Here is a 27910-nt window from a genome sequence, read left to right as displayed (position 1 = left end):
ACGATACACGCAAAGCATCGCCATTATCAATTATAATATGTAAGTACATAATTATATGTAATTATATTGCGTTACTAGCTTAAAGCCGCGCCTAATTTTTTTATAGAGTAGTAATAGTAGGCAAGCTAGCTAGCTATATAAGTTGTCTTTTTTAAATAGGTAGGCTAGCAAATGGCTGATGGTAACTGTGGTCACCGCCGCTCATACACATTGCCATTCAAAGAAATATTGTTAATGATTACAACACCAACACGCCACGAATTTTGGAACTGCGATGAGACGGTTCTTGTGCCGTAGGTTCACTGGGTTACTCACCCTTCAAACTGGAACTCAACCGAGTATTGCTGCTTGGCGAGTTGCTTCCTTGTGTGTGGTCCTACCTAGGCAAAAAGCCTTATCAACAAGTAAACACACGAATATCCAGTGGTGTTTGCCCCGGTTTGAAGCATAATCGATTAAAGTTCAGGCTTAACATGCGTGTTAGAATTAACAGAGCCATGTCGGCTCTTTAAATAAAGCACATTTTTATTATTTAAAATATATATATAAACTCTTCAAGAGTATCTCAAGTAATGTAAACACGAGTCGTTAGAGTATTCCATTGAAATATATGTTATAATAATTTTATAATAACATAAAGGAAAATGTTATGAAAACATTTAACCTTACATCTTACGCAACCCATGGATTGCGTAATTTGGCGCGATTTTATTTCAGATAGACAGCACTTCTATAATAAGGTCCGATCGATTAACATTACAGTGAAGACGTCGTAATGAAGAATATATTTTTCTTAATATCAGTGTATTTCTGTGACGCCAGCTACAATGAACAATATAGAGGTACTATAATTTAATATTTTATTTAATGGCGATTAATAAAATGATCCTAAATCTATCAAATGATTTGAGGAATAAAATATATTATCAGGTTGATAAACTAGATAGAGCCAAGATGGCCCAGTGGTAAGAACGCGTGAATCTTAACCGATGATCGTGGGTTCAAACCCGGGCAAGCACCACTGAATTTTCATGTGCTTAATTTGTGATTATAATTCATCTCGTGCTATACGGTGAAGGAAAACATCGTGAGGAAACCTGCATGTGTCTAATTTCACTGAAATTGTGCCACATGTGTGTGGCAACACGCATTGGAGCAGCGTGGTGGAATAAGCTCCATACATTCTCCTCAAAAACGGACAGGAGGTCTTAGCCCACCAGTGGCACATTCACAGGCTGTTACTGTACTGTTGATAAACTAAATAGCAGCCAGTAATTTTCTCGCTGTTGGGCTAAGGGCCTCTTTTAAATTTTTTAAGCTTATTTCATGACGCTATTTCTAGTCTGGCGGGTATATTTAGCTCTGCTACATATGGACCCATGAGTATATATGAAGTTACCAATCCTCACGATGTTACTTCGCCGTCGAAAATATCTTATAAACTAAAACTCGATGTACATGTGACATTTAAACGCGTTCTTCGGTTAAAATTCACTTTATACAACCTCAAGATTAAGATACTAGAATTTGCCAAACAGTGGGACATTTATCGTCGCTACCGTACATTATAATGTCCTCCTGACCGATTTCGGCCACGGCGGTCAATCTCCAGAGAGATTAGCCAACCGCGCAGGACATATTATAATGCACAAGTGTGTGCGCAAACACAGGTGCACTATACGCTAACTCTGATAATCCGATGGGACGGCAATCCGATACGACCGGAAAGAATTCAGCCGCAAACCAACTTTATATATATCAAAATACATAAACACCAATTCCCTTCAGTGCCGTATGCAGCGTCAGATAGGTGGGAGACCTACATATTCAACGATAAAGAATATTTAATACAAAATTTACCAGTTAACTGGGAGAATGCGAAGATTCTATGCCGGTAAGTAACAATAACTAAACAAAATGTTATAATATAAAAAGCTTAAATAATTTCTAAAAAACTGGTCCACACTTCTGGTGACCCAAGAGCTGGCGCTTATTTAGCCCAAAGGCTGAGTCTAGCGGTGCAGAGAGGCAACAGTGCCAGCGTCTTAGGTACAATGCCACTTGTTCTTTTTATTTTAATTTTGTATTTTATAAAAATGTCTGTATGTAGCCCTATTATTAAGTAAATATAACAATAAACAATCTATATTAAAATCAAAAAAAAGCTTATTATTCAAATTTTAATATTTATCGGGTTAACTTATAGACGTTGTTTAACGAGTGGTTAGTTAAACAATGCTGTGTCTTCTTCTTTCGAATGTCAAATCAATAATGACAAAAAGGGAGAAGTAATTAACAAAACATTGAGTTTTTAATACAAATTTGTTTTATTATGTATTGATTTGAATTGTGAACGAGTTTGAGTAATCTATTATTCACAGTTCGGCATTAATTTGTATGCCGAGATGACACAGTGGTAAGAACGCGTGAATCCTAACCGATGATCGTGGGTTCAAACCCGGGCAAGCACCATTGAATTTTCATGCCTTCATTTGTGTTTTTAATTCATCTCGTGCTCGTCGGTGAAGGAAAACCTCGTGATGATACCTGCATGTATCAAGTTCCACTGAAATTCTGCCACACGTGTATTCCACCACCGAATTTATTTGCGTGGTAGATGGTCAAATACAAACGTTAATTCGAACCGGGGAGAGAAGTGACTTGTGCGCTGAGCGTCGATTGCTTAAAGTGCAACATGTATATATTGTTGCGTCATGCTGCGTGTTCCCACATTCATTCCCCTCTTACAAAAATTAAATAATATATATAAAATATTGAAAATTTAAAGTGTCTTAAACTTGAATGCAAAAAGTCATACAGGAATGTGCTGCGTTGCAAAAATCGTCGAATCACTATCGTTGAATGACGCACGCTTGACGTCCCGTTACACATTACAATGAATGTTATTAATATGAAATAAATTATTATATTAATATTAAGTTATCAAGTTACATTTACATAAGTTATCATAATAGTCCTGAGTCTGGGTATAATTATCTATATAAGTATGTATTTACAAAAGAAAAGTAGTACATGTAGTATATTAGTTGTCTAGTTTCCATAGCACAAGCTTTGTACAAGCTTAATTTGGGATCAGATGGCCGTGTGTGAAAAATATCCCAGGATATTATTATTATTATGGTTCTACGTAACTCCTCCACCCGCAGAACGACAACTATTTGAGGACTTTGAGCGAAAATTTTGGCGGATGTTTAAAGGATCTTCTAACTTCAAAACAGTGCTAGGATGCTGATGTTCGTCCTTCGTTGACTTCCCACATAGGTACCGAAGAACTGCTATGATGAAGACTAGTCCGGTTGCACATATTGCTAAGGCATTTGACTGAACATCTCTGATTTTAAAAGGTGTCTGGAACTTAACTTTAGTTTTCGAGACTGTAGTCCTTGTAGATCTACGGAATCAAGAGTAATATGGGTTGGCTTAATTTGTTGTTTCTCCGCGTTGAAGGGTATTTTGAGACGGTGACCTTTAATCTCATTCTTGTCATTTAGGATTGTGAATTCTCCGGATTTCAAACGGCATCCTATTGAAATAGAGATCAAGTAGCTTCCTCGTAATGACGTGTAATCGTGGCGGCTGCAATTGAGTTGTACTTTGGCTTGATGTGGGAATGAGAGGATGTAGTGCTGATCGTCAAGTTTCTCTATCTCAATAGCTTACCTTATTAATGTGATATTTGTCAATTGGCAGTAGTCTGGCAGCAATTGATTGATAATGAGCTCTTGAATACAGTCAGGTTTGGTGCTGATTTGATGTGTGATGTCCTTCTCGCATAGAAACCACTTGCTTAACTTCGAACATTTTGTCTCTATGTACACGAATAACATCTCGTTAATTGCAAAGAAAGGAAGGCGAGGAATTAGAGCCTGTGCTTTTTAACATGGAAATACTGCAAGCTTATATAAATCATACTGGTCTCTAGATAAAATAGGAAATTTAAAAATGAAAACTTTTTGCTTATCTATATAATGCGAACCAGATTTTATAGTGTCGTAATAGTCTCTTAATTCTAAATCTAAAACCTGTTCTCTAACGTAAATAACTACAAGCTTACTTACCATTATTCTTAACATATCTGCATCTATCATAGAGTGGTGTGTTGAACCAGCTCGTATGAAGGCTAAACTATTTTCTATTCTAAATATTTCTTTTATTAAATCTTCTACATTTTCACTAGTAATTTCTAAAAGTTGAGCGAATTTAGCGTATTTAATTAAACTATTTTCTTTATATATATTACTTTTTAGTATTTGTTCTATCGTGGCGTTAATACTTTTCCGATTCATTACTAATTGTTCTAATGTATTACTTATATTTAGATATCCAATCTTTACTGAAACTATTGTGGTTATTAAAATCTAATACTATTTTATCTTGGTTATTTTTTAGAGTTTGAATGGCCTCATTACATTTTAACGCATCAGTATGAGCCAAATTTCCAGTGATGGATTTAATACTACTGGTGGTAGGGCTTTGTGCAAGCTCGTCTGGGTAGGTACCATCCACTCATCAGATATTCTACCGCAAAACAGCAATACTTGATATTGTTGTGTTCCGGTTTGAAGGGTGAGTGAGCCAGTGTAATTACAGGCACGAGGGACATAAAATCTTAGTTCCCAAGGTTGGTGGCGCATTGGCTATAAGCGATGGTTGACATTTCTTACAATGTCAATGTCTAAGGGCGTTTGGTGACCACTTACCATCAGGTGGCCCATATGCTCGTCCACCTTCCTATTCTATAAAAAAATAAAATAAAATAATGGAATCTAGTCCGTCAACGAGACCTCTTTTGACTCGATTAGATTCTAAAGATTATATTTGATTTGAAACTTTGCCAAGCTTGTTTGTTAAGTAATTTATTTGAATTGCATATAAAGAGTATGTTTCGATAGTCATTAAGTCATTTAAAGTCAAAAGATCAGTTTGTAGCGAACGAATTTTATCCTCGATTTCATTTAGTTGTATGTACTGTAAAAAAGTATGGCGGTGAGTAGTCAGTCTCATAGGTCCAAGTTTATAAGGCAATATTTCTGGTCCGTCATCTAGGCTCTCAAGTCTTATGTCTTGGGATGTTGCGATTTGGATGATCATTGTTAGCGGAATTTGAAACAAATTGACTGCTTCAGGGATTCTCTTAAGCCTTGATTTTGCTATAGGGCCACGTTTTTTTTATGTATATATATATGTATTGGTATTTCGGCGAGGACAGTGTCTAGCGTATAGCGTGAGGCTGTTTTTTGTCGGCTAGCTAGAAGATTTTTAATAAAGACCTGTTGTTCGGGAGCATACTATTTTCAAACTCACGCGTCTTATTCCTATTCTCAATCAATGCAGTTCGATCAGCAAGAGATGTGTTGTTAATTATATCGTATACCTTTTTCATTTGTTCCCTTTGAGTTTGAACATATTGTTGCAGTGATTGTTGTGTGCGGTCAATGTCAAGACAGTCTCTGGGGTCAAAGTGTCCAGTAAGCAAGTCAAAAGGTCTACATTAGGTGAATGTATGGATCAAACTGTTATAGACTATACGGGCATATGGTATGAGATTAACTATAGGTTCATCTTTATATTGCAACTTCAATATCCTAAGATGTTCTTAAAGTGTTGAATGAAATCGTTCATTATTTCCATTATCATTAGGTGAAAGTGCAAGTACTCTATGGTAGTTAATTTTGTGAAGGCGAGTAAATTCTATGAATAATTGATTGGTAAATTCAGTTCCAGTATCAGTAATTATTGTCGTGGGGGGTTAATTCCATGGTGGTTAGTTTTACCATCTTGATAATGACGAACTATTTCCTGTTGTCTCAAATATTCTTTAACGTTTTCTAATTCTACCTTTGTGAGAACAAGATTCATAGCAGACCTTTTGAATTTGTCCTGTAGGATAGGAATAATTGTGTACATTGCTAAGGTTAGGTTGATTAAAAGGGCTGTTTTAATTTTGGGATTAACATATTCTTTAACGGCGGTGATTTTATTGGACTTTTTGAGATATTAAGTCATGGGTTTAATCACACGTACAAAGTCAGGTATAAACTTTCTGTAATATCCTAAAATTTCTAAGAATTGTTTTATTTCCTTTGCAGTTTTAGGCAACGGATAATTTTTAATGGCTTTGATTTTATCGGGGGTAGGTTTAATGCCATCTTTGCTAAAATATGACCGAGATAAGCGGTTTCTAACTTTAAAAACTCGGATTTATCCATTTGTATTCATCCTCTTGGGGGATGTACTAAACACGATGATATCATCAAGATAAACTAAGCAAATCTCATTTTGAAGTCCTCTAATTAGATTATCCATGACTCGTTGGAACGTCGATGGAGAGTTTTTTAAGGCATTCTGAGAAATTCAAAATGTCCATGTTCGACATTAAAAGCGGTCTTAGGGATATCTCGTGGATCCATTTCTACTTGGTAGAATTCACTAGCCAAGTCTAAGGTGGTGAAGTAATAACATTTTCTTAGTTTATCTAAAACGTCATTGATGTTGGGGATGGGGTACTTGTCATCTAACGTCTTTTCATTTAGTTTCCGGAAGTCAACTACTAGGCGCCATTTTTGCCTGCATTCGCTTTCTTTGGAACAATCCAAATAGGAGACTCCACGCAGAATCAGATGGTCTGATAATACCTTGCTCCAACATTTTAGATATTTGATCCTTAACCTCGTTCCTATGCACGAATGGATAACGATAATTTTTACTGTGCACGGGCACCTCGTCGGTTGTTCTAATTTTATGTTTGATTTTATTAGTAAATGTTAGGGCTTTTCCTTCTATATGGAAGACGTCCGAGTTCATCCGCGACTCGGAATTGGCTGGCTGGCTGGCTAAGATTGGCTTTCTCTTCTTCGTTTAAATGATCTTTCCGTAACCGCGCTATCACATATTTAATGCGTCGTTGAGTACGCGTGATGGTCGTTGAGTACTCAGTATTAAATAAATCAGCACATGCTGAACGATCGAGCGAAAATATGATATCGTTTGGTGTCGGGTTTCTTACTTCTATGTATCCGCGACTATTCGAAACGGTGGTGACGCATTCATGAATTATGCAATTAGAAATGATATGTTCTTTAATAAAAACTTCGTCGTCAGATGTATTGATGGGAATTCGAATTATTTTTGAGATATTAGAGGGAATTATATTCTCGTATAAAATTATATTTCGCGAGTTATACATTTTAATAGGATTTGACGAGGTTTAATCACTCAAACCTAGTCATATTTACATTCTTTTGAATCTATCCGAGCTTCCCATTTAGTTAATATATCTAAACCTATCAACCCGTCAAAATAATTATGAAAACGATAAATGAAAAATTTCATATTATTACAATCATTGAAATAAGCAAAATACGGTAACGTTATTGAATAATTATTACGGCTGGTCGCGTGTGTGTTTGTTACCTCGAAAGGATCGTAATATAATGGAAAGGTATAAAAGTATTTTTCGACGGCTTCGGTACTAATAAACGATTGGTTTGCGCTGGTGTCTATAAGAAATTTAAGTGGAGGGTCCGCGATTTGAATGTAAGGCAACTGCTTTTGAGTTTGGAGATTTAACTCTATCTTGGTGTTGGTAATATCGAGACCTTCTAAAAATCCTGCTCCTCGTGGTTTGTTCCTGGTTGTGTTTCGTCAAGTGGTTGATTACTTTCAGTCAAGTTGTTTTAAGTCAAATTGTAGGGATAGTCAAGCTGGAGCAGAACCTCCCGAGTTATCCAAGTATTCCTCGATGTATGAGTATTATAGATATATCCCGTGAGTAACCTACCGACTGCGCCAATTACGATAATAGCAACACGATGGTTGAAAAAAAAAACAATTGCTTAAAATTATTGATTCAAAATTACAATTTATAATTAAAACTATTTTCTAATTAAGACTAACTTCTCGATTGAAGTAAAATCTAATAATGATTTACATTGTTAATTGATTAATAATGCATCCTCGGGTGATGCAATATTTCACAACATCCGTCCTAAATTATTTTAATTAAACAAATATTAAAATTGCAATCTAAGCTATATACCTATACTATGCTATGGTTCTACGTAACTAGTTCATCTCAATCAAATCAATCAACAGCCAATCGTTGTCCACTGCTGAACATAGGCCTCTCCCAAGGTGCGCCAAAGCTCCCTGTCCTCCGCCTTCCGCATCCAGTTGGTGCCCGCCACCTTCTTAAGGTCGTCGGTCCACCTGGCTGGAGGGCGCCCTACGCTGCGCTTCTAACTAACTAACTAGTTCATCTGCCCAATCGGAACTATCCGTCATTCGTGCTGTTAACGCATTTTTCATTGAGCGATGCCACCTATCTATGAGACCATTACTCTGCGGGTGATATGCAGTAGTATATATTTCCTGCACGACTAAAAACTTCATAAGTGCGGTGAAAAGATCGCTTTCAAATTGTCATCCCTGATCAGTTGTGATCCTAGTAGGACAATCGAATCTACATATCCATTCTTTAAATATTACGTCGAAAACCGTATGCCGGAGACTGGAATAGCCTCTGGCCAACGCGTGAAACGGTCCATAATTGTTATGCAATATCGGTAGCCGTGGCGTGACGTAGATAATGGGCCAACTATGTCTGTATGTATGTGTTCGAATCTAGTGCAACGTGGAAATTCCGTTAAACTTGAAATCGTATGTCTACTTATTTTTGCCTTTTGACACGGTATGCATGCTTTAGCCCATTTGTTTATATCTGGCCAAAAGAATCTTTTAGTTATTAATTTCTTGGTAGCACGAATACCTGGGTGACTTAAATTGTTTATACTGTCAAAAGCCAATTTTGTAAATTTGTGTGTTAAATAAGGTCTGTCATTTTTAGTTGAAACTTCGCAATAAATTTATTTACCAGTGTTAAGTATGTCTATGTATTTAAATTCGTGCTTATCATCAGGTTGTAACCAGTATCTCTGCATCCTGTTTACGTGCTAATTCTTCGTAGTCAATAGTTCTTAGACAAGAGATAGATTCAACACGTGATAACGCGTCTGCTACTGTATTCTCTGAACCGTTGATGTGTTGTTTGTCGTTTGTAAACTCGCTAATATACATAAGTTGTCTGATCCTTCTTGAAATTTCTTTATTTTTATTAAATTTTGTAAAAGGATATATGAATGGTTTGTGGTCGGTGAAAACTGTTATTTGTAGCTCTTCTATCATGTTTCTTAAATGCAACATTGACATGTAAATAGCCGATAACTCATTATCATAGGTACTGTATTTTTGCTGTGAGTATGAAAGTTTTACTTAGCATAGCAATACAAGAAAAATATAAGTTGTAAAAATGTAAAAATGATAACAAATGCGCGCGTCTACATTAAAAGTAGGGATTTTGATTGGCGCATAAAAACCTGTTTTGCGTCTTCCTCTCGCGCTTAATTCCCCTCTATCGATGCGCGGCTGATTCTATAAATACTCGTTTTACCGCGGCGTCGGGTTCAGTCAGTTCGAGCGGCGCGTGGAGTGAAGACGTGTTTCAAGAAGTCAGCAAGTTTTCATTGAAGAAGTGAAGCCAATTGAAGCGAAGATTATTACATGAAGATACTAACTATAAAAACAACTCTTTTAAGAGCTTGACATTACGTCATACTACGTCATTGCATGCTGTTTCTTGTTTCAAATAAACAGCTCTTTTCATAGCTATTCGTCGTTTCAAACGATGACGTCAAATAATGAGGCATGCGTGGCGTGTGTATTCTTGTTGCTTTGCGTACTGCTACACATGTATCTGATGCATCTGTCATTAGGTCCTTCTACGCTAGGGTGAGACAATGTAACGGCACTTTTAAGGCTATCCCTACATTGTTCGAATGCAGTAATGCTTTGTTCGTCCTAAAAAAAAAATTATTTTGTCCTTTTTCTTTGAATTATGTAAAAATCGGTTAAGTACTGCCTGATGTAATGCGGCGTATGGAAGGTGTGCCCTATAAAAGTTTATCATACCTAAACACCTGCGCAACAGTTCTACCGTTTCTGGCCTTTTATAGTCTAAGATTGCCCTTGTTCTTTCAGGCCTGGCTTGTGAATGGCTGGCCTTCCGGTGAAATCAAATATCCGTTTTCGTTTGCACTGCCTATGCGCTCTATCCCTTTTTATACTTGTTGGTCCATAAACCTTTGAAATTTTTGGGCGGCGTTTCTTAGACCAAAACTCATTCTGGGGAATGAGTCTCAAATCTCGATTGAGATTGATCGGTGATTTCATTAGAGCGTAAGTTTTCCATTATTTTGTCGGCTAATGCAGCTATCTCGTCCAGTTTCGTGTCCTGTGCCACCGATAATACTGCTTTAACTGAGCCCGGAAGTCTGCATATCCGTAGGCGTTTTAGTGTATATAAGAAGCTGGATATAAGAAGCAAGTTCCGAAATTCTTCTTAAAAGCTGCGATGGGCGTTGAGTTCCCAAGTCCATTTCCGATACGATTTTGTTGAATTGACGTTGGGCACTTTCTTCATACACCACCACCATCATGCACCACTGAATTTTCATGTGCTTAATTTGTGATTATAATTCATCTCGTGCTTTACGGTGAAGGAAAACATCGTGAGGAAACCTGCATGTGTCTAATTTCACTGAAATTCTGCCACATGTGAATTCTACCAACCCGCATTGGAGCAGCGTGGTGGAATAAGCTCCAAACCTTCTCATCAAAAAGAGGAGAGGAGGCCTTTAGCCCAGCAGTGGGACATTCACAGGCTGTTACGGTACGGTTACGGTTACTTTTTCTCTGCAGGTGGCATACTAATAAGGTCATACCTGCTGTAAGGCGTCTCTGCTGAGCTTCGCTATCACTATGCTAAATTTCGCCGTATCGCCCTGCTTTTGTGTCTCCATAACAGAATCAAATTGGGCAAACCATAATTTCGGCATGTCCTTCCAAAATTCTGGTATCTTCGCAGAAATGGAAATCATTGCCAGATCTACGACAGGTTGTATTGCTGTGGGCGAGGCATCTATTGGACCCGCTGGCCACGCTACTGTCTTATTCATTTTATAAAAAATTTACGCGCTGTTTCAATAATTAAAAATCGGTTCACTAATTTAATTCGGTCCACTATTATATAACGTATCCTGAGAGCTGATACGTGACTCACTTCCCGCCGCTGAACTATTTTCGCTTTTTTAAAAGCACAGCTTATAAATATTCACTTAATAGTCACTTTGCCAATAGCATTAATCAAATCACGTCAGGGTCACCAATGTAAGGTTAGGCCTTACTATATGCGTGTTCAATGTCTGTAGGGTTGGAAGTAATAAACAATACAATTTCAAAATGTGAACCGAATTTATTTGCGCGGAAGATGGTCAAATGCACATGTTAATTCGAACCGGGGAGAGAAGTGACTGGTGAGTCGCGCTGATCGTCGATTGCTTTAAGTACATATTGTTGCGTAATGGTATGCGTGTCCCCACAATCGTCAAAATAAAAGGAGACGAGGCCTTAACCCCACAGTGGGACAGTCACAGGCTGTCACTGTACTATTCATTTGTATTAAGTTATATGTGTTGTTTGCAAGTGGAAAAATGTTGTTGCATGCATGCAGCGTGAACGCAATAGTAATGTCAACTGTCAAATGTAGCTATCAAGTGTCAATTTAGATGTAACTCCTTCTTGCACGATCGCCCGCCATGACGACATAGGTGTATGTATTTCATTGTTCTGCATCCCGAAATATGAATCCGCTGTTTCATTCATCAGACCCTATTTACACAGCCTTGTGACGGACTGTAAATATTTCTCTTATCAAAGATATTAGGATGAGATCATAGACAATTTAATACGTTTTAAATTTTTGAGATATCCAAGTCAATTTTTTCACAAAAGTCAAAATAAACCTAATTAAATTAAGTCATTTAATCCTTCGTATGCTGGAGCGCATATATGCGCTCCCAATTTTGAACCCGTAGTATGCCGGAGCGTAGATATGCGCTCGAACATTATCTCATAGTTTAATTTTTTTTGTTTTACACTTCACAAGAGAAACATACCTAGCTCTTTTTTATCCATAGTAATTGATATATATTTTTCGCCCTCTCTATTTTTTATTAGATTATCATTTCGACCAATCAGCGACGACAAAATTCGCTTCGCAAATTCGCGCTAAAACATCATTATTACGAATGCTCGCGGCCATATTTGTGAAAATTTCGTATAATATAATTAAAAACAGTAAAGTGATTTTATTTATGTCTACAAAAGTTCTCGGGTAAGCGTAGAATATATTTGTATATTCTATATATAAAGTAGCTTTTTGCACTTCTTCCGCTAAAATTTTAGTTTATCCTAAATAAAACTTATATTATTATTTTTTTAAACTTATCATTCAATTTATAATTTATATTTTAATTATTAAAATAAAGTTCTCATTAAATAAATTTCATGCGTAGGTTTTTTTTTATAATGAATAGGCCAGCTTTTGACCGTTGACTTGTCTGATGTTAAGCATCGACACGGTCTAGGATGTAGCACGCTTACCTATAAGAAACCTGTTTACTCTGGATTTGAAGACACCAACATTGTACCTATCAGGAAATGCGGACTCAGGCAAAGCATTCCATAGTTTCGCAGTGCGAATGATGAATGTTGATTCAAAGCGCTTCGTACGTAGGCGGGGAATTTCCACTGTGTACCTATGGCGCTTTGGTCGCGTTTGCCTGGCTGTTCGATGGTAAAAAGGGGTGGGAGGAATCAGTTCGTGTAATTCCTGAGCACATTCTCCGAAATGTATCCGATAGAAGACTAAGAGTGATGCAACCACACGTCGATGTTCAAGACTTTGGAGCCTATACTCGACCAATGTGTCATCTCCTATCAGCCTTCTGGCATGCCTCGCAATCAACTCTAGTGCCTGAAGGTATTCATCAATCTTTTTAAAAACATTTTTGTATCAATAAGATTCAGTTTTCAGGCCGCCAATAAAATCGACCCACCCGTATTTTTTTACTTACAAAGTTGTTATCTTAACTATGCGACGACCTAGGTGGATTGTTTTACTTATGGGACATACATTTAACATTTTATTACCCACTTGATATTGATTTGGAGGAGTTGTAAGTGTTATTGAGGATATTTGTAATATTTTTAAAGTATTGATAAGAAAACGTTACTTTGTGCACAAAGTGCATGGCTAGTTTATTTCCAGTTCTTAACGCGGAGTCATCTCGGTTCGATGTTTATTATTGATTAAGTGTATGAAACTTTGTTGAAACAATAATTTTAATAAGTTTAAACATAAAAAATGGATACTACTGAAGCAGAAGCTGCTCAAGTCGTAGCTCTTATTCATGAGGGGTTAAGTCAGCGAAATGTGGCTAGAACACTAAAATTAAGTCGTTCAGCGGTGCGAAGAGTGTACAAACGCTACTTGGAAACTGGGGAGTATCGTCGGAGACCAGGATCTGGCAGGGGGCGTGTCACGAACCCGACCGATGACCGTTTTTTTGGTTTGACGTCTTTAAGAAACCGACATCTTTCGGCTGTTGACGTTCAAGGTAGACTCCGAGAAAGTCGTGGAGTGTCTGTGAGTGTACTTCGAGAGCAAAATTTAACCCCTCACAAGCCAGCAACAGGACCAAAACTCACAGCATCCCATCCACAAGCAAGACTACAATTTGCTAGGCAGCACGTCGATTGGACACTGGACCAATGGGAGACAGTATTGTTCAGTGATGAAAGCCGAATGTGTCTAGTAGGCTCTGATGGACGACGTAACGTCATGCGAAGGCCAGGAGAACGCTACTCTCAGTGTTGCATTCGAGAAATAGTCCGATTTGGTGGAGGCTCTACAATGTTTTGGGGAGGTATTTCTTTGACGGGACGCACAGAACTGGTTTTTTTCCGTAATCGTGCTGTTAATGCTGAAACTTACATAACAGACATTCTGGAGCCTCATGTGATGCCTTACGCTGGATATATTGGGGATAATTTCCAACTTATGCACGACAACGCACGACCTCACGTCGCTAGAATTGTTAAAGACTATCTCAGGGAAGTCGAAATTCCAGTTATGCAGTGGCCAGCCAATAGTCCGGACTTAAACCCGATAGAGCACCTCTGGGACCAGCTAAAACGTACGGTTCGAGCATTAAATCCAATTCCAGAAACCCTGAATCAACTGGAAGCTGCCCTAACTGAAGAATGGCAACGGACCCCACAGGAAGACATTAAAAAGCTAATCAGGTCACTTAATAGGCGTATGCAGGCAGTGATTAGGTCAAGAGGAGGAAACACTCCCTATTAAAGTAAGATTTAGGCACCCAAATTTAAAAACAAACGGCAAATCGTTTTGTACACAAATAAATAATAAAATTGCGTAAAATTTTGTGTTTTCGTGTTTTGTCACATATTTACCTAAAAACCTATTTTTTGCGCACTATTTCCGTTTTTGTACAATCCTACAATTGCATTTTTTCATTATCAATCATAAAAATATAAATATGTGGTAGTTTAAAACCATACGATAGCTTTTTTACAAAAAATGTAGGTGGGTCGATTTTTTTGGAGGCCAGGTGTTTTGTGAACTCATTTTTTAACTTAATTGTTTCATATAACCAGAAAATGAGTAAAATACATAACAATTTTCATAAATATACTATAGCGAGATTTAAAGTAACTTTTCATTTTTTAATAGATTTTGTTGTTTATACTTTCAATAGTCTTATTTTTTACTTGCGTATTAATTTCACTACTAATCTAAATTATATACTTATTGGTAAAATGTTATTGTTTAGATGGAATTGAAACGAAACAATCTAGGATAATATTTTAGACATAGCCTTTTCCGTAATCACCTAGAGAAATGTTGCATATCATACAAAACATTGATCAAGCCCACGTGCAAAGATCTGAATCCGACAGTATTGATAGTAGGTACTTGAATTTGTAGATATAATAATCTTATTCATATTAGTTAATAATTTATAACACCTTTTTAGAGTAAACTTTTTATGAATTAAAAAAAAAACCTCACATATTCAATTGAATTAATGTTTTAGTTGATAAATTCTAAAAATAGAAATAAATTATTTTATTTTTTATTTGAACGTTAAATTAGCCTATAATTGATATATATTTTGTTACACTATTTTTATATAAGCAATAAGAAAATGTTTTCTTAATATATAATGGCTTCCTATTTAATAAAATAACGATATGAGGGCAACGTAACAGACATGTCAAATAATCTCATTATTTTACAACCGTTCCGTAACATTCACTCGTAACAGATATATTCGAACCAGACCTTCATAGGATTTTACAGAAAGGAAGCGCTGATATAAATGATGAAAGGCGTAAAGACGATCCGTGAACCATATCGGACTGAGAAAACCTTACATGAACAGATTAAATCAATATTTCCAGCTTTGGTCTCAATAAACTAAAGCATTTAATAAATACCAGGGGTCACTTTTTGTTATCGATAAAAAATAATTACTTAATGTTTATAATCATTGATAGACACCTTAAGTTATAATGTAGTTATACATACAATATTTAATTTTTCACCATGAACTGGATTTACCTTCTGGAAAATCAAGTTAAAGATTAGCAACCTAACTCTTAATATATTATCATAGGTTTGAGGACAATTTTGTCGAGGCTGCTGTATATGTACAAGGACCTTATTCGATGACGTTACCTTGTTATTGCCAATGTTTTGTGTATATATATTTAATAAAAAATACTATTTCAGCTTCAAGGGAGTTCATAAACTTTTATGCCAAAGTGGCCAGATATAGTACAGGTTCAATGCAGCCAATGCAAGATTTAAACACAAGGGTTTAACGAAGTGTTGTTTTATATATATAGAAGGTTTTTTACAAATTATACGTTCATAGCCGAGAATGATCCTAAAAAATCTTCCGGTCTGCGATAACATAATCCCATACAATAATTTTTTTTACGTCATTAACCCTATTCGTAAAATCTAGATTGTTGTTCTATGTTTTTTTTTTACTTCGTGTTAAATCTAATACAATTAACGTTATTAAAATTGTGTTGTAAAAAAGTTAAAACAATTATAATAAATGAGTAAAACACAGACTTTTATTCAACAAATATTAAAAAAAAATCTGAATATGAGAGCTAGTGATAAAAAAGAGTATACAAAAACTTTAGATAATATTGTCAAAATAAAGTTTACACCTGGCTATACCAAATCATAGCGTGCGACCTATGAAAGAGACAGAAAAAGGCTATCTCTTTCTTAGGTATATGTTCTTTCTCTTTCACCCGATAAATCGGCGGCAGATACATTTCTCTTGGTGTGTGATGCGGCATACGAAGGGTTAACAATATTAATTGAAATGTAAAGCTCCCATTGTGTAATTGCCGGCCTCGCTTTAATATTTCCTTCCATTTTACAAGGTTATAAGATTATGTCGATATATAAACAAGCATGTTCTGAAAGCCGGCTCTGCACTGGACATATCAATTTACTTATTTTAATTATGGTTGATAAAACAGTGACCTTCGTGTAGAATTTGTTAAGAAATAAAAAAAAACACGCAAAATTATATTCAATTGGTTTTCAGTGGTCACCACAACGGGACATTAGCAGTATTAGATACTAAAGAGAAAGCAGAATTTATGGCTGAAGCATTATCTGAACTACAATTTTGTAAGTATCTATCAGCGTTTATATCATGGACACACATACATTACCTGGTGGTAGGGGATTGTGCAAACACAACACAAACAAAAAAACATTTGTAAGAACTAGATCTTAACACGCAATCCGCAATGCTCGTAAAAATAATCAAAGTCTCCCGCCATAAAAAGTATCTGTCAATGTTCTTGTTGCCAGATTAAAAATATAGATTATTATAATGTAAAAAAGACAGATACTCTCCAGTAATATTTAATAATAATTCGTATCACATCTAATATTATATATTACAATCTGACTTAGTCTTACACATTATTTTGGATCAGTAACCTTCGCGGGCGTGTGCATAAAAAAAAAAAAAAAACAATAGTCACCAAAGTTTTATGACAGTCGAATGAATAGTTTAGAAACAAATAGGGAACAAACATACAAATATTCATTTTTGTTGATTATGTAGATAGTTTTATTCATTTTTATAAAATAGCTTGGCGGGTCATGTGATCACCTCCATAGACTTTAGCGCCGTAAGAAATTCAACCATTTTTGACATCGCCAATGCGCCACCAACCTTGGGAACTAAGATTTTATGTCTATTGTGCCTGTAGCTACACTAGCTCACTCACTCTTCAAACCGGTACGCAATAATACTAAGTATTGCTGTTTAGCAGTAGAATATCTGATGAATGATTACCCAGACCCAAACAGGTGGTACAAAGCCCTACCACCAAGTATAACATACCATTATTAAGATTGCAAATTTTCAGCAATAGAATCAATATGGGTTGGTGCTAGACGTGATTCAGCTGAAGACCCTGAAGGTTACCGATGGAGTCATGGTGTGGAATTAAGGAGGACGGCTGGTGACGTACTACCAAATGAAAACGATGACATTACAAGACATTATCCAATGGTAAGTACAATAGAGCATATAATAATATTTGAAATAAAAAACAGTATTTATTTAAAAAAAAATGCTTACTCTGTTAATCTGCATTTTATGACAATTGCTAAGCGCTTATAGTAAAATTGGATACGTTGTGAACCAGCGGTTGCTTATTAGAACCATAAACCCTCGTATCAAGAAAAAACAGCGCTCTGATCTTGTCATAATCTCGGAGACTCCCTTCTGGATGTTTTTAACTGAATAGGTATTTAATATATTTACAGCTACGTCACAGAATACCTACTTACAACATTATTATTATTAGATTTCTCCAGCGTCTTCGCCCGCGTAAGTTGATGTTAGGTCCTATGATCATATGTCCTTTTCTGTGCCCTAGCAGACAGCATATATACTACTTTACAAGGCAACTAGGCGCTAGTCAAATGTAACGTCCGCACATGTTTCGGGTAAGAATAGCAAAAAAATAAAAATAAAAATCGGTGAACCAAAATTATCCGTTACCATAACAAAAACCGTTTATTTAATATTTAAGTAGATATAGGATTTTTTTTTATTATGACATGTTGTACCCTTCCCGTCTTAACGAGGAGCGCCACGGGATCGCTTGCGCAAGCTCCTGTGACGTTACCACCCGACTGCTCCTAGTTAGCTTGCACACTAAATTTCATAATGATTGAAAAATTATGACGTAAAAGCGTAAGCGTAACAAAGTAAATACATGCTAACCAGGCTTGGTATACGTTTTTTCGTTTTTTACGTTTCCAAGATTAGATTCCGCTCATATTTTTAACTTGGACTTTTTTTAATTTAACTCCCATGTTCTCCCGTTGGTTAATTGTTTGGTTGAAGATACAATTAATTTATTATTTATTTGTTTTGTTATAGATATATATGTTATTTTAATTACCATTATTTCATTACCTTACTGGTGGTAGAGCTTTCTGCAAGCTCGCCTGGGTAGGTACCACCCACTCATCAGATATTCTACCGCAAAATAGCAGTACTTGGTATTGTTGTGTTCCGGTTTGAAGGGTGAGTGAGCCAGTGTAATTACAGGCACAAGGGACATAAAATCTTAGTTCCCAAGGTTGATGGCGCATTGGATATGTAAGCGATGGTTGACATTTCTTACAATGTCAATGGCTATGGGCGTTGGTGACCACTTACCATCAGATGGCCCAAATGCTCGTCCGCCTTCCTATTCTTTAAAAAAACCACCTACCTAATATCCTATGAGTATTCCTTACGCCGTTGTTTCATGTTTGCCTGGAAAAGATCGCTCTGTAGCGATAAGGTCGCCATAGTTGTATGCTACTCATAATTAGGTTTCATCCATGTTTTATAATATATTTTTAATCTTTGTGATGTACAATAAAAGTATAATGTAAAATAAAGTAGATTTGTGTAACACTTCATAGTCAAAGTACAACATAAGATTGCGGTTAAAACTGCCGATGGCCGAGTGGTTAGAACGCGTGAATTTTAACCGATGATCGTGGGTTCAAACCACTGAATTTTCATATGCTTAATATGTGTTTATAATTCATCTCGAGTTTAACGGTGAAGGAAAACATCGTGAGAGAACCAGCATGTGTCTAATTTCATAGAAATTCTGCCAACCAATTGTACCAACCCGCATTGGAGCAGCGTGGTGGAATAAACACCAAACCTTCTCCTAAAAAGGGAGGGAGGCCTTAGCCCAGCAGTAGGACATTAACAGGCATTACTGTTACTGTATTGGTTAAAACTGTATTTGAAAAGTAAATATGGAATATTGTTTAGCGCAATGTAATAAGGTTGGCAGCGAAATTCAACGAAATAATGCTACTATAAAACTTTTGAGAAAATTGGTTTTCTATCGTTCATACGCTCGCGTTGCTTGCGATAATAGGATGTGCGCTTTTCAGACGAAATATTTATCGTAGTTTGCATTTTTATCCGACGACGACACAACCAAAATAATAATGCGTTTTACTTTTATTAAACTTAGACATACTTTAATATTGGTTGACGTATACGCGTGAGTTTTTTTATAGTTAAAATATTCGAGCAGAAGGTCCGACTGATGGTAAGTGGTCATATCGCCCATGCTCCCCGGAAAATAAAAGGAGTTGTTGACTCGTTGCTGGCACCTGGAACCTGTAAACTCGATGTTTGAAAACTTCCATATTATAGCGCTCCTGGTAAACCTCAGCAGGAAGACCATTCCACAACCTAACCATCGTACATAACCATTATATACTATACGTATACAAATATTATATATGCGAAGTTAACTTTGTGTTTTGTTTTACATGCCAACATCCAATTTTATGTAAACATATACATTTTTATATTTTAGTGGTTAAATCGAACCCACATCCCAGTACCGGAAGGGGGTGCTGATTGTGTTGCTGTAGAGAGGGTCCACCATGACAAGCCTGTGTTCCTCGACTTACCCTGCCATTTGGAGAGGCCATTTGCTTGTGAAAGAGGTTAAGTATTATCATATTACATTTTATCAGGAAGGCTGATGGACAAACCGCCTGATTGCTAGTTGCTACATACAGACAATTGACATTAAGTAATCCATATACATAATAACTTATAAATAATTCATATCATTAGATTTCTCTATATAGATATAGATGATGATTAAGAAGAAATACAGTGTTATAATAATGTTTCAAGATTATTTTTGTTACCAAAGACGCTCGTGTTGAAGTCAAAATCCAGAACTTGAAGACGGTGAGATGTCGCACCGGTCTCTACCACTTGTTTAGTGGTCGCATGGACTGGCACCAAGCAGCTGCTTACTGTGTGATGAAGAAAATGTCGTAAGTAGAACTTTAAAAATGGAGTCTAGTGATAAGCCTCGCTGGTCTAATGGCTTAATGATCCTGGGTTCAAATCCCAGGTCGGGCTAGTAAACTTTTATTAAGTTTCTCTGTCGAAAATTCTCAATAGCAGCCCGGAGTCTGAAAGTTGAGTGTGTACACGTTGTACAACGTATGTACAACGTAAACACGTTGCTCTGCGCCTGAACTCTTTCCGGTCGTGTCGGATTGCCTTCCCATCGGATTATGAGAGTTAGAGTATAGAGAGTGCACTTGTGTTTGCGCACACACTTGTGCACTATAATATCTCTTGCACAGTTGGCTAATCTCTCTTGAGATTGGCCGCTGTAGCCGAAATCGGTCTGGACAACATTATAATGTTAGCGACGATAAATATTCCACTGCTCGGCAAAAATTAAAATCTTAATCTTGACGTTATATAAAATGAATTTTACCCGAAGAACGCGTTTATATATCACATGCACATCGAATTTTAGTTTATAATACATGTTCGACGGCGAATAAAATCGTGAGGATCGTCTGTCTATGTAATAAAAAGAACCCCTCAAAATATTATTAGCGATTTCTTAAATCGCCAACGCGGAAATCTTGTGAACTGAGAAATTTGTCCCTATTACACTGAGTCCCTTCAATCTGGAACTGGCAGAGCTGTGGGGGCAATAAGTGACTTGTCAGAGCCTTACCACTGTTTACAAAGCTGTGCTCATCATTATGTTACATTACGTGTAAATTCGTTAGGTGATTACTTATCCTGAGATGGAGAACATATAATTATGATTACTTTTAATACAGGTTAGCCAACATCTCAACGATGAAGTGTTTGAAGAAATTGGGCCTAACAATGTTGAAATCAAGGCCAAGTGAGTCAAATTTGCCTTTTTATTTAAAAAATATTTATATATTCTCTCTTTAAAAAATATATATATTGAATAATTCTTATCTAAAAGCCTACTTAATGGCAGATGCGCCCAAAAAAAGGCCCCCAGTTATCGGCAAGCCCACTAGGCCCGACCAAGGTAGCGGTCGCGGTCTCGGCAGGGCAGGGGGTGCTAAGAATCACCGATTCACGGCAGGCTACTATATAAAACGACTTCACATGGCAACGTACAATGGACGCTCGATGAGCCTGGACCACCACCTCGCCGAATTAGAAGTAGAGTTAAGTCATATAAACTGTCATATACTGGGGTTATCTGAAGTCCGAAGAGAGGGGGAGGACACGATAACTCTAGAGTCCGGTAACTTACTCTACTTCCGCGAAGGTGATAACCTCTCCCAGGGTGGTGTCAGTTTTCTAGTCAAAAAGGATCTCATTAGCAGCATTGTGGAAATCAGCAGTGTGTCGAACCGGGTAGCGTATCTTGTCCTAAAACTTTCCGACAGGTACAGGTCGTACAGGTATATGCGCCAACTTCGACATACTCTGATAATGTGTCGAAGCGATGTACGAGGACATCGCAAAGGCCCTCAACGACACCTCGAAGGCCCACTACAATGTTGTGATGGGAGACTTTAATGCTAAAGTGGGAGTACAAGATAGCGGTGAATCGAAAGTCGGACCTTACGGCTTGGGCTGCAGAAATCACAGGGGGCAAAAGCTGGTAAACTTTCTCGAAGCAGGGGCTCTTTTTGATGAATTCTTTCTTTCAAAAGAAGCCTCAGAGAAGGTGGACCTGGCGAAGCCCCGATAACGTGACAAGGAATGAGATATGCTTTATCATTTCGAATAAAAGGCACATATTTAGAGATGTTTTAGTGATCAACAGGTTTAATACCGGAAGTGATCACCGCTTGGTTCGAGGCACTCTAAATATCGACTTCAAAGCCGAAAGATCGAGATTGATGAGGTCTACTCTCCGACCTACCATGCTCCAAGCTGCTCAAGGCTCCGAAAAGTTCCAAATGGAACTTCAAAATCAATTCACCGCGTTGGAAGCCGTAAGCAGCATTGATGAGAAAACCGACACGCTGGTCAAAATACTGAAAAAACACATCCCGCAAGTGTTTTCCGCCACAAAGAAGAGACAACGCACCAATACTCTCTGCTGAGACACTCGAGCTCATGAGAAAACGACGAGAACTACCATCGTTTTTGTCAGATAAGGCCTTAAACCGAACAATAAAAACGCTAACGCGACACGATCAATTACAATGCCAATATCTAAGGGCGTTTGGTGACCACTTACCATCAGGTGGCCCATACGCTCGTCCACCTTCCTATTCTATAAAAAAAAAAAAAATTCTCCAACGCTCCAATACCCGTGCCATCAAGGCTGCGATTGAGCAAAATCGGGGATCGAAAGTGTTCGCTCGCAAGTTTGGGAGGCCGCGTCTGACAAAACTTAAAACTGGAAATGGTGGGGTCGTGATCTCTAGGCCTGAGATTGTCGGAGAAGTAGAGAGGTTTTATGGGCAGTTGTTCTCTTCAAGATAAACCCGTGGGAATCAGTATTGATGACCAGCGCGCCCCTCTTACGCGCCATTACTCCGAGGAGCTCCCGGTCGTTGACCAAGGCGAGATTAGGGCGGCTCTAGAACAGCTTCAAAACAACAAAGCTCCGGGAGATGGCGGAATCACAACAGTGTTGCTTCAGGCAGGCGGGACTCCGGTCCTGACAGAGCTAGCAAGCCTCTTTAATTCCGTCATCTAACATGGCAAGACCCCGGAAACGTGGAGCGGGAGTGAGGTGGTACTGTTTTTCAAGAAAGGTGATAAAACCCTCTTGAAAAACTACAGACCAATCTCCCTCCTGACTCACGTGTATAAGTTGTTCTCAAGAGTCGTCACGAACCGTCTCGCCAGACGACTTGACGAGTTCCAGCCCCCAGAGCAAGCCGGCTTTCGATCAGGCTACAGCACCGTGGACCACATCCATACTGTTCAGCAGATTGTGCAGAAGACCGAAGAGTACAATCAGCCGCTGTGTATGGCATTTGTGGACTACGAAAAGCCTTCGACTCCATCGAAACCTGGGCAATGCTCGACTCATTGCAGAGATGTCATATCGACTGGAGATATATCGAGGTACTGAGATGTCTGTACAACGCCGCTACAATGACTGTCCACATCCAGGACTATAAGACGAAAGCGATCCAACTGCGCAGAGGGGTGAGACAGGGGGATGTAATATCCCCGAAACTGTTCACCAACGCGTTGAAAGACGTTTTCAAGACGCTGGATTGGACTGGGTATGGAGTCAATGTAAACGGCGAGTACATCTTACGCCTTCGATTTGCCGATGATATCGTCATCATAGCAGAGTCGCTGGAACAACTCACCGAAATGCTGAGTAGCCTAGGCGAGTCTTCCCGGTGTGTCGGTCTCGGTATAAACTTGGACAAGACCAAGGTCATGTTCAATAGGCATGTTGTGCCGGGACCGATATACGTCGAGGGGAAACCTCTCGAAGTTGTTAGTGAATATACCTACCTAGGACAGATAATACAAGTCGGTAGAACAACTTCGAGAAGGAAGCCGATCGAAGAATTCGCTTGGGATTTGGCAACCTTCGTCAAGTCCTCAAGTCGTCTATACCGCAATGTTTAAAGACGAAAGTCTTTAACCAATGCGTCTTACCTGCCATGACATACGGTGCCGAAACGTGGACACTAACTGCGGGACTAGTCCACAAATTCAATGTCGCTCAGTATGCTATGGAGCGAGCTATGCTCGGAGTATCTTTGAAGGATAACATCAGAAATGAGATTATCCGGAAAAGAACCGGAGTCACCGACATAGCTTGCAAAATTAGCAGGCTGAAGTGGCAGTGGGCTGGTCACGTATGTCGTAGGACCGATGGCCGTTGGAGCAGACGAAACCTAGAGTGGAGACCGCGAATCGGCAAGCGCAGCGTAGGGTGCCCTCCAGCCAGGCGGACCGATGACCTTAAGAAGGTGTCGGGCACCAACTGGATGCGGAAGGCGGAGGACAGGGAGCTTTGGCGCACCTTGGGAGAGGCCTATGTTCAGCAGTGGACAACGATTGGCTGTTGATGATATGTAAATAAGATCGTTAAATATGTAATACGTACAATCGCAAATCATCTTCACGTCTTAACTACTCAAACCGATCATCATGAAATCTTGCATACACTTTATCCGTGGTACAAAAAAGGGCACACCTAAACCCTCCTCATACGGGCGAAGCCGGTTAGTAGCCGGTAACTGGTAGGTTATACTTTAATTTTCGATTAAACGTATCTCCACAAACGTGTTGTCTGTTTCTTTCGTGTTTTTCTTCTGAAATTTGGATTTACTTTATTTCGATGTTGCCATTATTGAATATATTTAGATAAATAGATGTAAAGATTACAATACATATTCGATTTTTATTTAATTCGTCAGGTATAGAGAATGCGTGGGTGGGTGCTAGGGGTTCATTGGGACATTGGACTTGGACGGATACGGGCTTAAGCATATTCAATCCCGGACTCTTTAACGACGCTCAACCTTGGCCGCCACTGAGGTATTGGATATTATTAATGATTAAACGAACTTACCTGTACGCGAAGTCCTATCATAATTATACTCGTGCTTCGTCCTCGAGATTAGTAACGTGTGAGTATTATTGAACGCAATGTAGTAACGCATACGTGACACCACTTCCACAGTATAGTTTAGAAAAAATAAAATAATATAATACCTTGTGTTTAATAATACTCACACGTTACAAATCCCGAGGACGAAGTACGAGTATAATTATTTTACTATGTTATAACTTTGTTAAAAGTCATCATAATAAGATACAATTTGAATGTGAATAAACATAGCTGTTTAGTTTACGATTTTTTTAATTTTAAACCAGTTCCAATCGACAGATATAGCTGAAATTCTGTTATAACTTTTGGTATTAGTGACAGAGTAAAAGTTCTGCTGCTGGACAAATGCCTTCTCGTCTGTACAGCTTCTTTCTTTCAACTATGGCCTAATGTTAGAGGATAAATATGTGACAGAATTTCATCACAACACATGCAGGTTTCCTCACGATGTTTTCCTTAACCACGTTCACTACAAATACATTCGGTCGTTTCATTCATTAAATCATTCATTTTTATTTGTAATTGATTATTCCATAGAGACAGATCTTCCGTAAAGCAAAGTGGATGTCTTCAAGTAGACAGACATGCGACACGGACCCCAGTGTTTTTAGAAGCACGATGCGAGAGAAAAACACAATTTATATGTTACGAAGGTAAAATAAATTTTCAGTTGTTGTGCTATATATCAATGTAATATGTTCAGATTTAAGGGTTAAGTAAGGGTCGGACAACATATTTGCCCTTTCGAAACGAAAATATAAAGTACACAAAAAAGTTAAAGAAATAATGTGCTAACATTATGTATTTTTATTTTTATCGGCAAAAGGGATGCAGAGAAAAAACAAGAATTTAACTTTATTATACTTAAAATTAGTTTTAGTAAATATGATATAGGTCTGGTCCGGAGGAATCATCATTTATAAAGATTTTTAAGTAAAGAACATCATGTTTTTTGTTATTATATCCTGTGAAGAATGCTGCCAAACGTAAATTTGTATTAGGTTAGATTAGAAATAAAAACTGATTATTTGACTGATTTAAGTTTTTCTATTGTACGTTTCAGGTTTACCAACATTAAGATCAGCACTAGCGACGCCTAGTGACGACAATTATTACTACATTCTAATAAGGCAACTCTTTTATTGGCAACATGCTTTTGAAAATTGTCAAAAGATGAACGGATCACTCGCAAGCATTGATAGTAATGATATTATGATACAATTGTTACTAGCAATGGGTGAAAATAAAGATGAACGTAAGTATGAAAATGTTGCGAAAACGCCATCTAGTGTTGAATAGAAATGTCAATTTGAGCAAATTTACAAAATATAACAGTATATCGTCAAATATTTAAAGCTATGACTTTTTTATATTCCTAGCATAATATGTAAGTCATCATAAATATGGGAAGATTTTCACACATCGTATACTTACTTTACTTGGTGGTTGGTAGGGCTTTATGCAAGCGCCCGTCTGGGTAGGCACCACCCACTAAAAAACATTCTACCAAACAGCAATACTTACTATTGTTGCGTTTCGGTTTGAATGGTGAGTGAACAAGGGACATAACATCTCAGTTCCCAAAGTTGGTGGCGTATTATGATGGAAGAAAATGTTTAATATTTCTTAGACCGCCAATGTGTATATGCGGTGGTGACTACTTATCATCAGGTGACCCATTTGCCCGTCCACCTACCTATAAAATAAAATAGACTAACAAAATTACCTACCTATTAATGTTATGTTACTTTATTTTAGCTGTGGAACATATTTGGATATCCGGTCGACTGAATATGACTAAAGATATCGCTAGTGAAGCGATCACATATTCGTGGTATAATCCTGCTAATAACAAGAGGATATTGGATCCAAAGAGTTTTGGAGATTCCTCGATAGGATTATATGTAAGTTTGATCATTTAAAATGTATAACATACCATCGAAAATATCGCACATTATATATATTATGAAAGAAAACAGAAAACATTGTAATATATATTTTTAAGCGGACGAATTTTGATCACACTTAGTCAACACCAGTTATTTCATACAAGCATTCCACAAACGAATTCTTAAATTTTTATTATTATTGTTTTCCAATACTTATTCGTATTTTTTTATTACGCTATTCCTCTCCATAAAACCACCATTTACTAATCAAAAATCTTTCGTCCATCGAACAATAGTTTTCTCTTTCACTCACCACTCCATCTGTTTCACTCATGCAACTAAAAAGTTATATATATTTGTTATTAGATGCCGCCCTGGCTGGATGGAGATTTTACCATGGATAGTTCCTGTTTAAATCTGGATAGACAGGACCATTTGAATGGTTTAGTTTACGGACTCCCTTGTGACACGCCACAATATTCCGTATGTATGATAGGTGGGTATATAAGTTTTATTTTTAAAACTGATTTAAAAAATGGACTTTGTTCTCAATTTGTCTGTCTACGTACATATTTATATAACTGACTTTGATGATTTATTTTTCATTGGGTTCAATGTGAATTTTATTGGTATTTTAACGTTATTTTTTTAGGCATACATTCAGGATGTTTAATTTATTATATGTATATAATGTAAAAATTGTTTAATTTCAGAAAAATTTACACCAAAAATACATCAAACAAGTGAGAATTTGAGTGAAAGTTTGGAATCACAATAATATCAAAATTTCAATAATGTTTGTATCAATATAGCTCCTTGTTTATCTAGAATGATCTATTAAATATTTAAAATAAAATCATATTTATGCAATATTGTTTTATTTAACAAAAAATCCACAACAAATTTATCATAACTAAATTACAGGCAATATTATAAACATATTTTTAAATAACATTGAAGAAAAAATTGTTTTCAGTAACTTTAAATTTCTTTTTACCATTGCAAAACCTGAGTTTAAAAATTAGATAGATTTAACTAAAATATATGAGAACTTGATTAGAATTATAACAATTCTTATAGCATATAGCAAT

General features: G+C 37.2%; 1 protein-coding gene across 1 annotated transcript; it reads left to right on the top strand.

Annotated features, from left to right (window-relative positions):
- LOC126779090 (macrophage mannose receptor 1-like) lies at window positions 1-27683 on the top strand. Its single transcript, XM_050502926.1, has 14 exons — window positions 1-39; window positions 718-842; window positions 1789-1894; window positions 16578-16663; window positions 17416-17561; window positions 19897-20029; window positions 20245-20371; window positions 21185-21252; window positions 24737-24857; window positions 25468-25583; window positions 25994-26185; window positions 26689-26834; window positions 27186-27315; window positions 27533-27683. Exons 2-14 carry the CDS (start codon window positions 776-778, stop codon window positions 27595-27597), a joined length of 1503 nt encoding a protein of 500 aa, XP_050358883.1. The 5' UTR covers window positions 1-39; window positions 718-775; the 3' UTR covers window positions 27598-27683.
- Window positions 27684-27910: the final 227 nt, after the last annotated feature.

This window comes from Nymphalis io, chromosome 28 (assembly GCF_905147045.1).
Source record: "Nymphalis io chromosome 28, ilAglIoxx1.1, whole genome shotgun sequence".
In the NCBI taxonomy this organism is placed as follows: Eukaryota; Metazoa; Arthropoda; class Insecta; order Lepidoptera; family Nymphalidae; genus Nymphalis; species Nymphalis io.
Note: the sequence above shows the minus strand (reverse complement) of the source record. Positions and strands in the feature narration are given on the sequence as shown.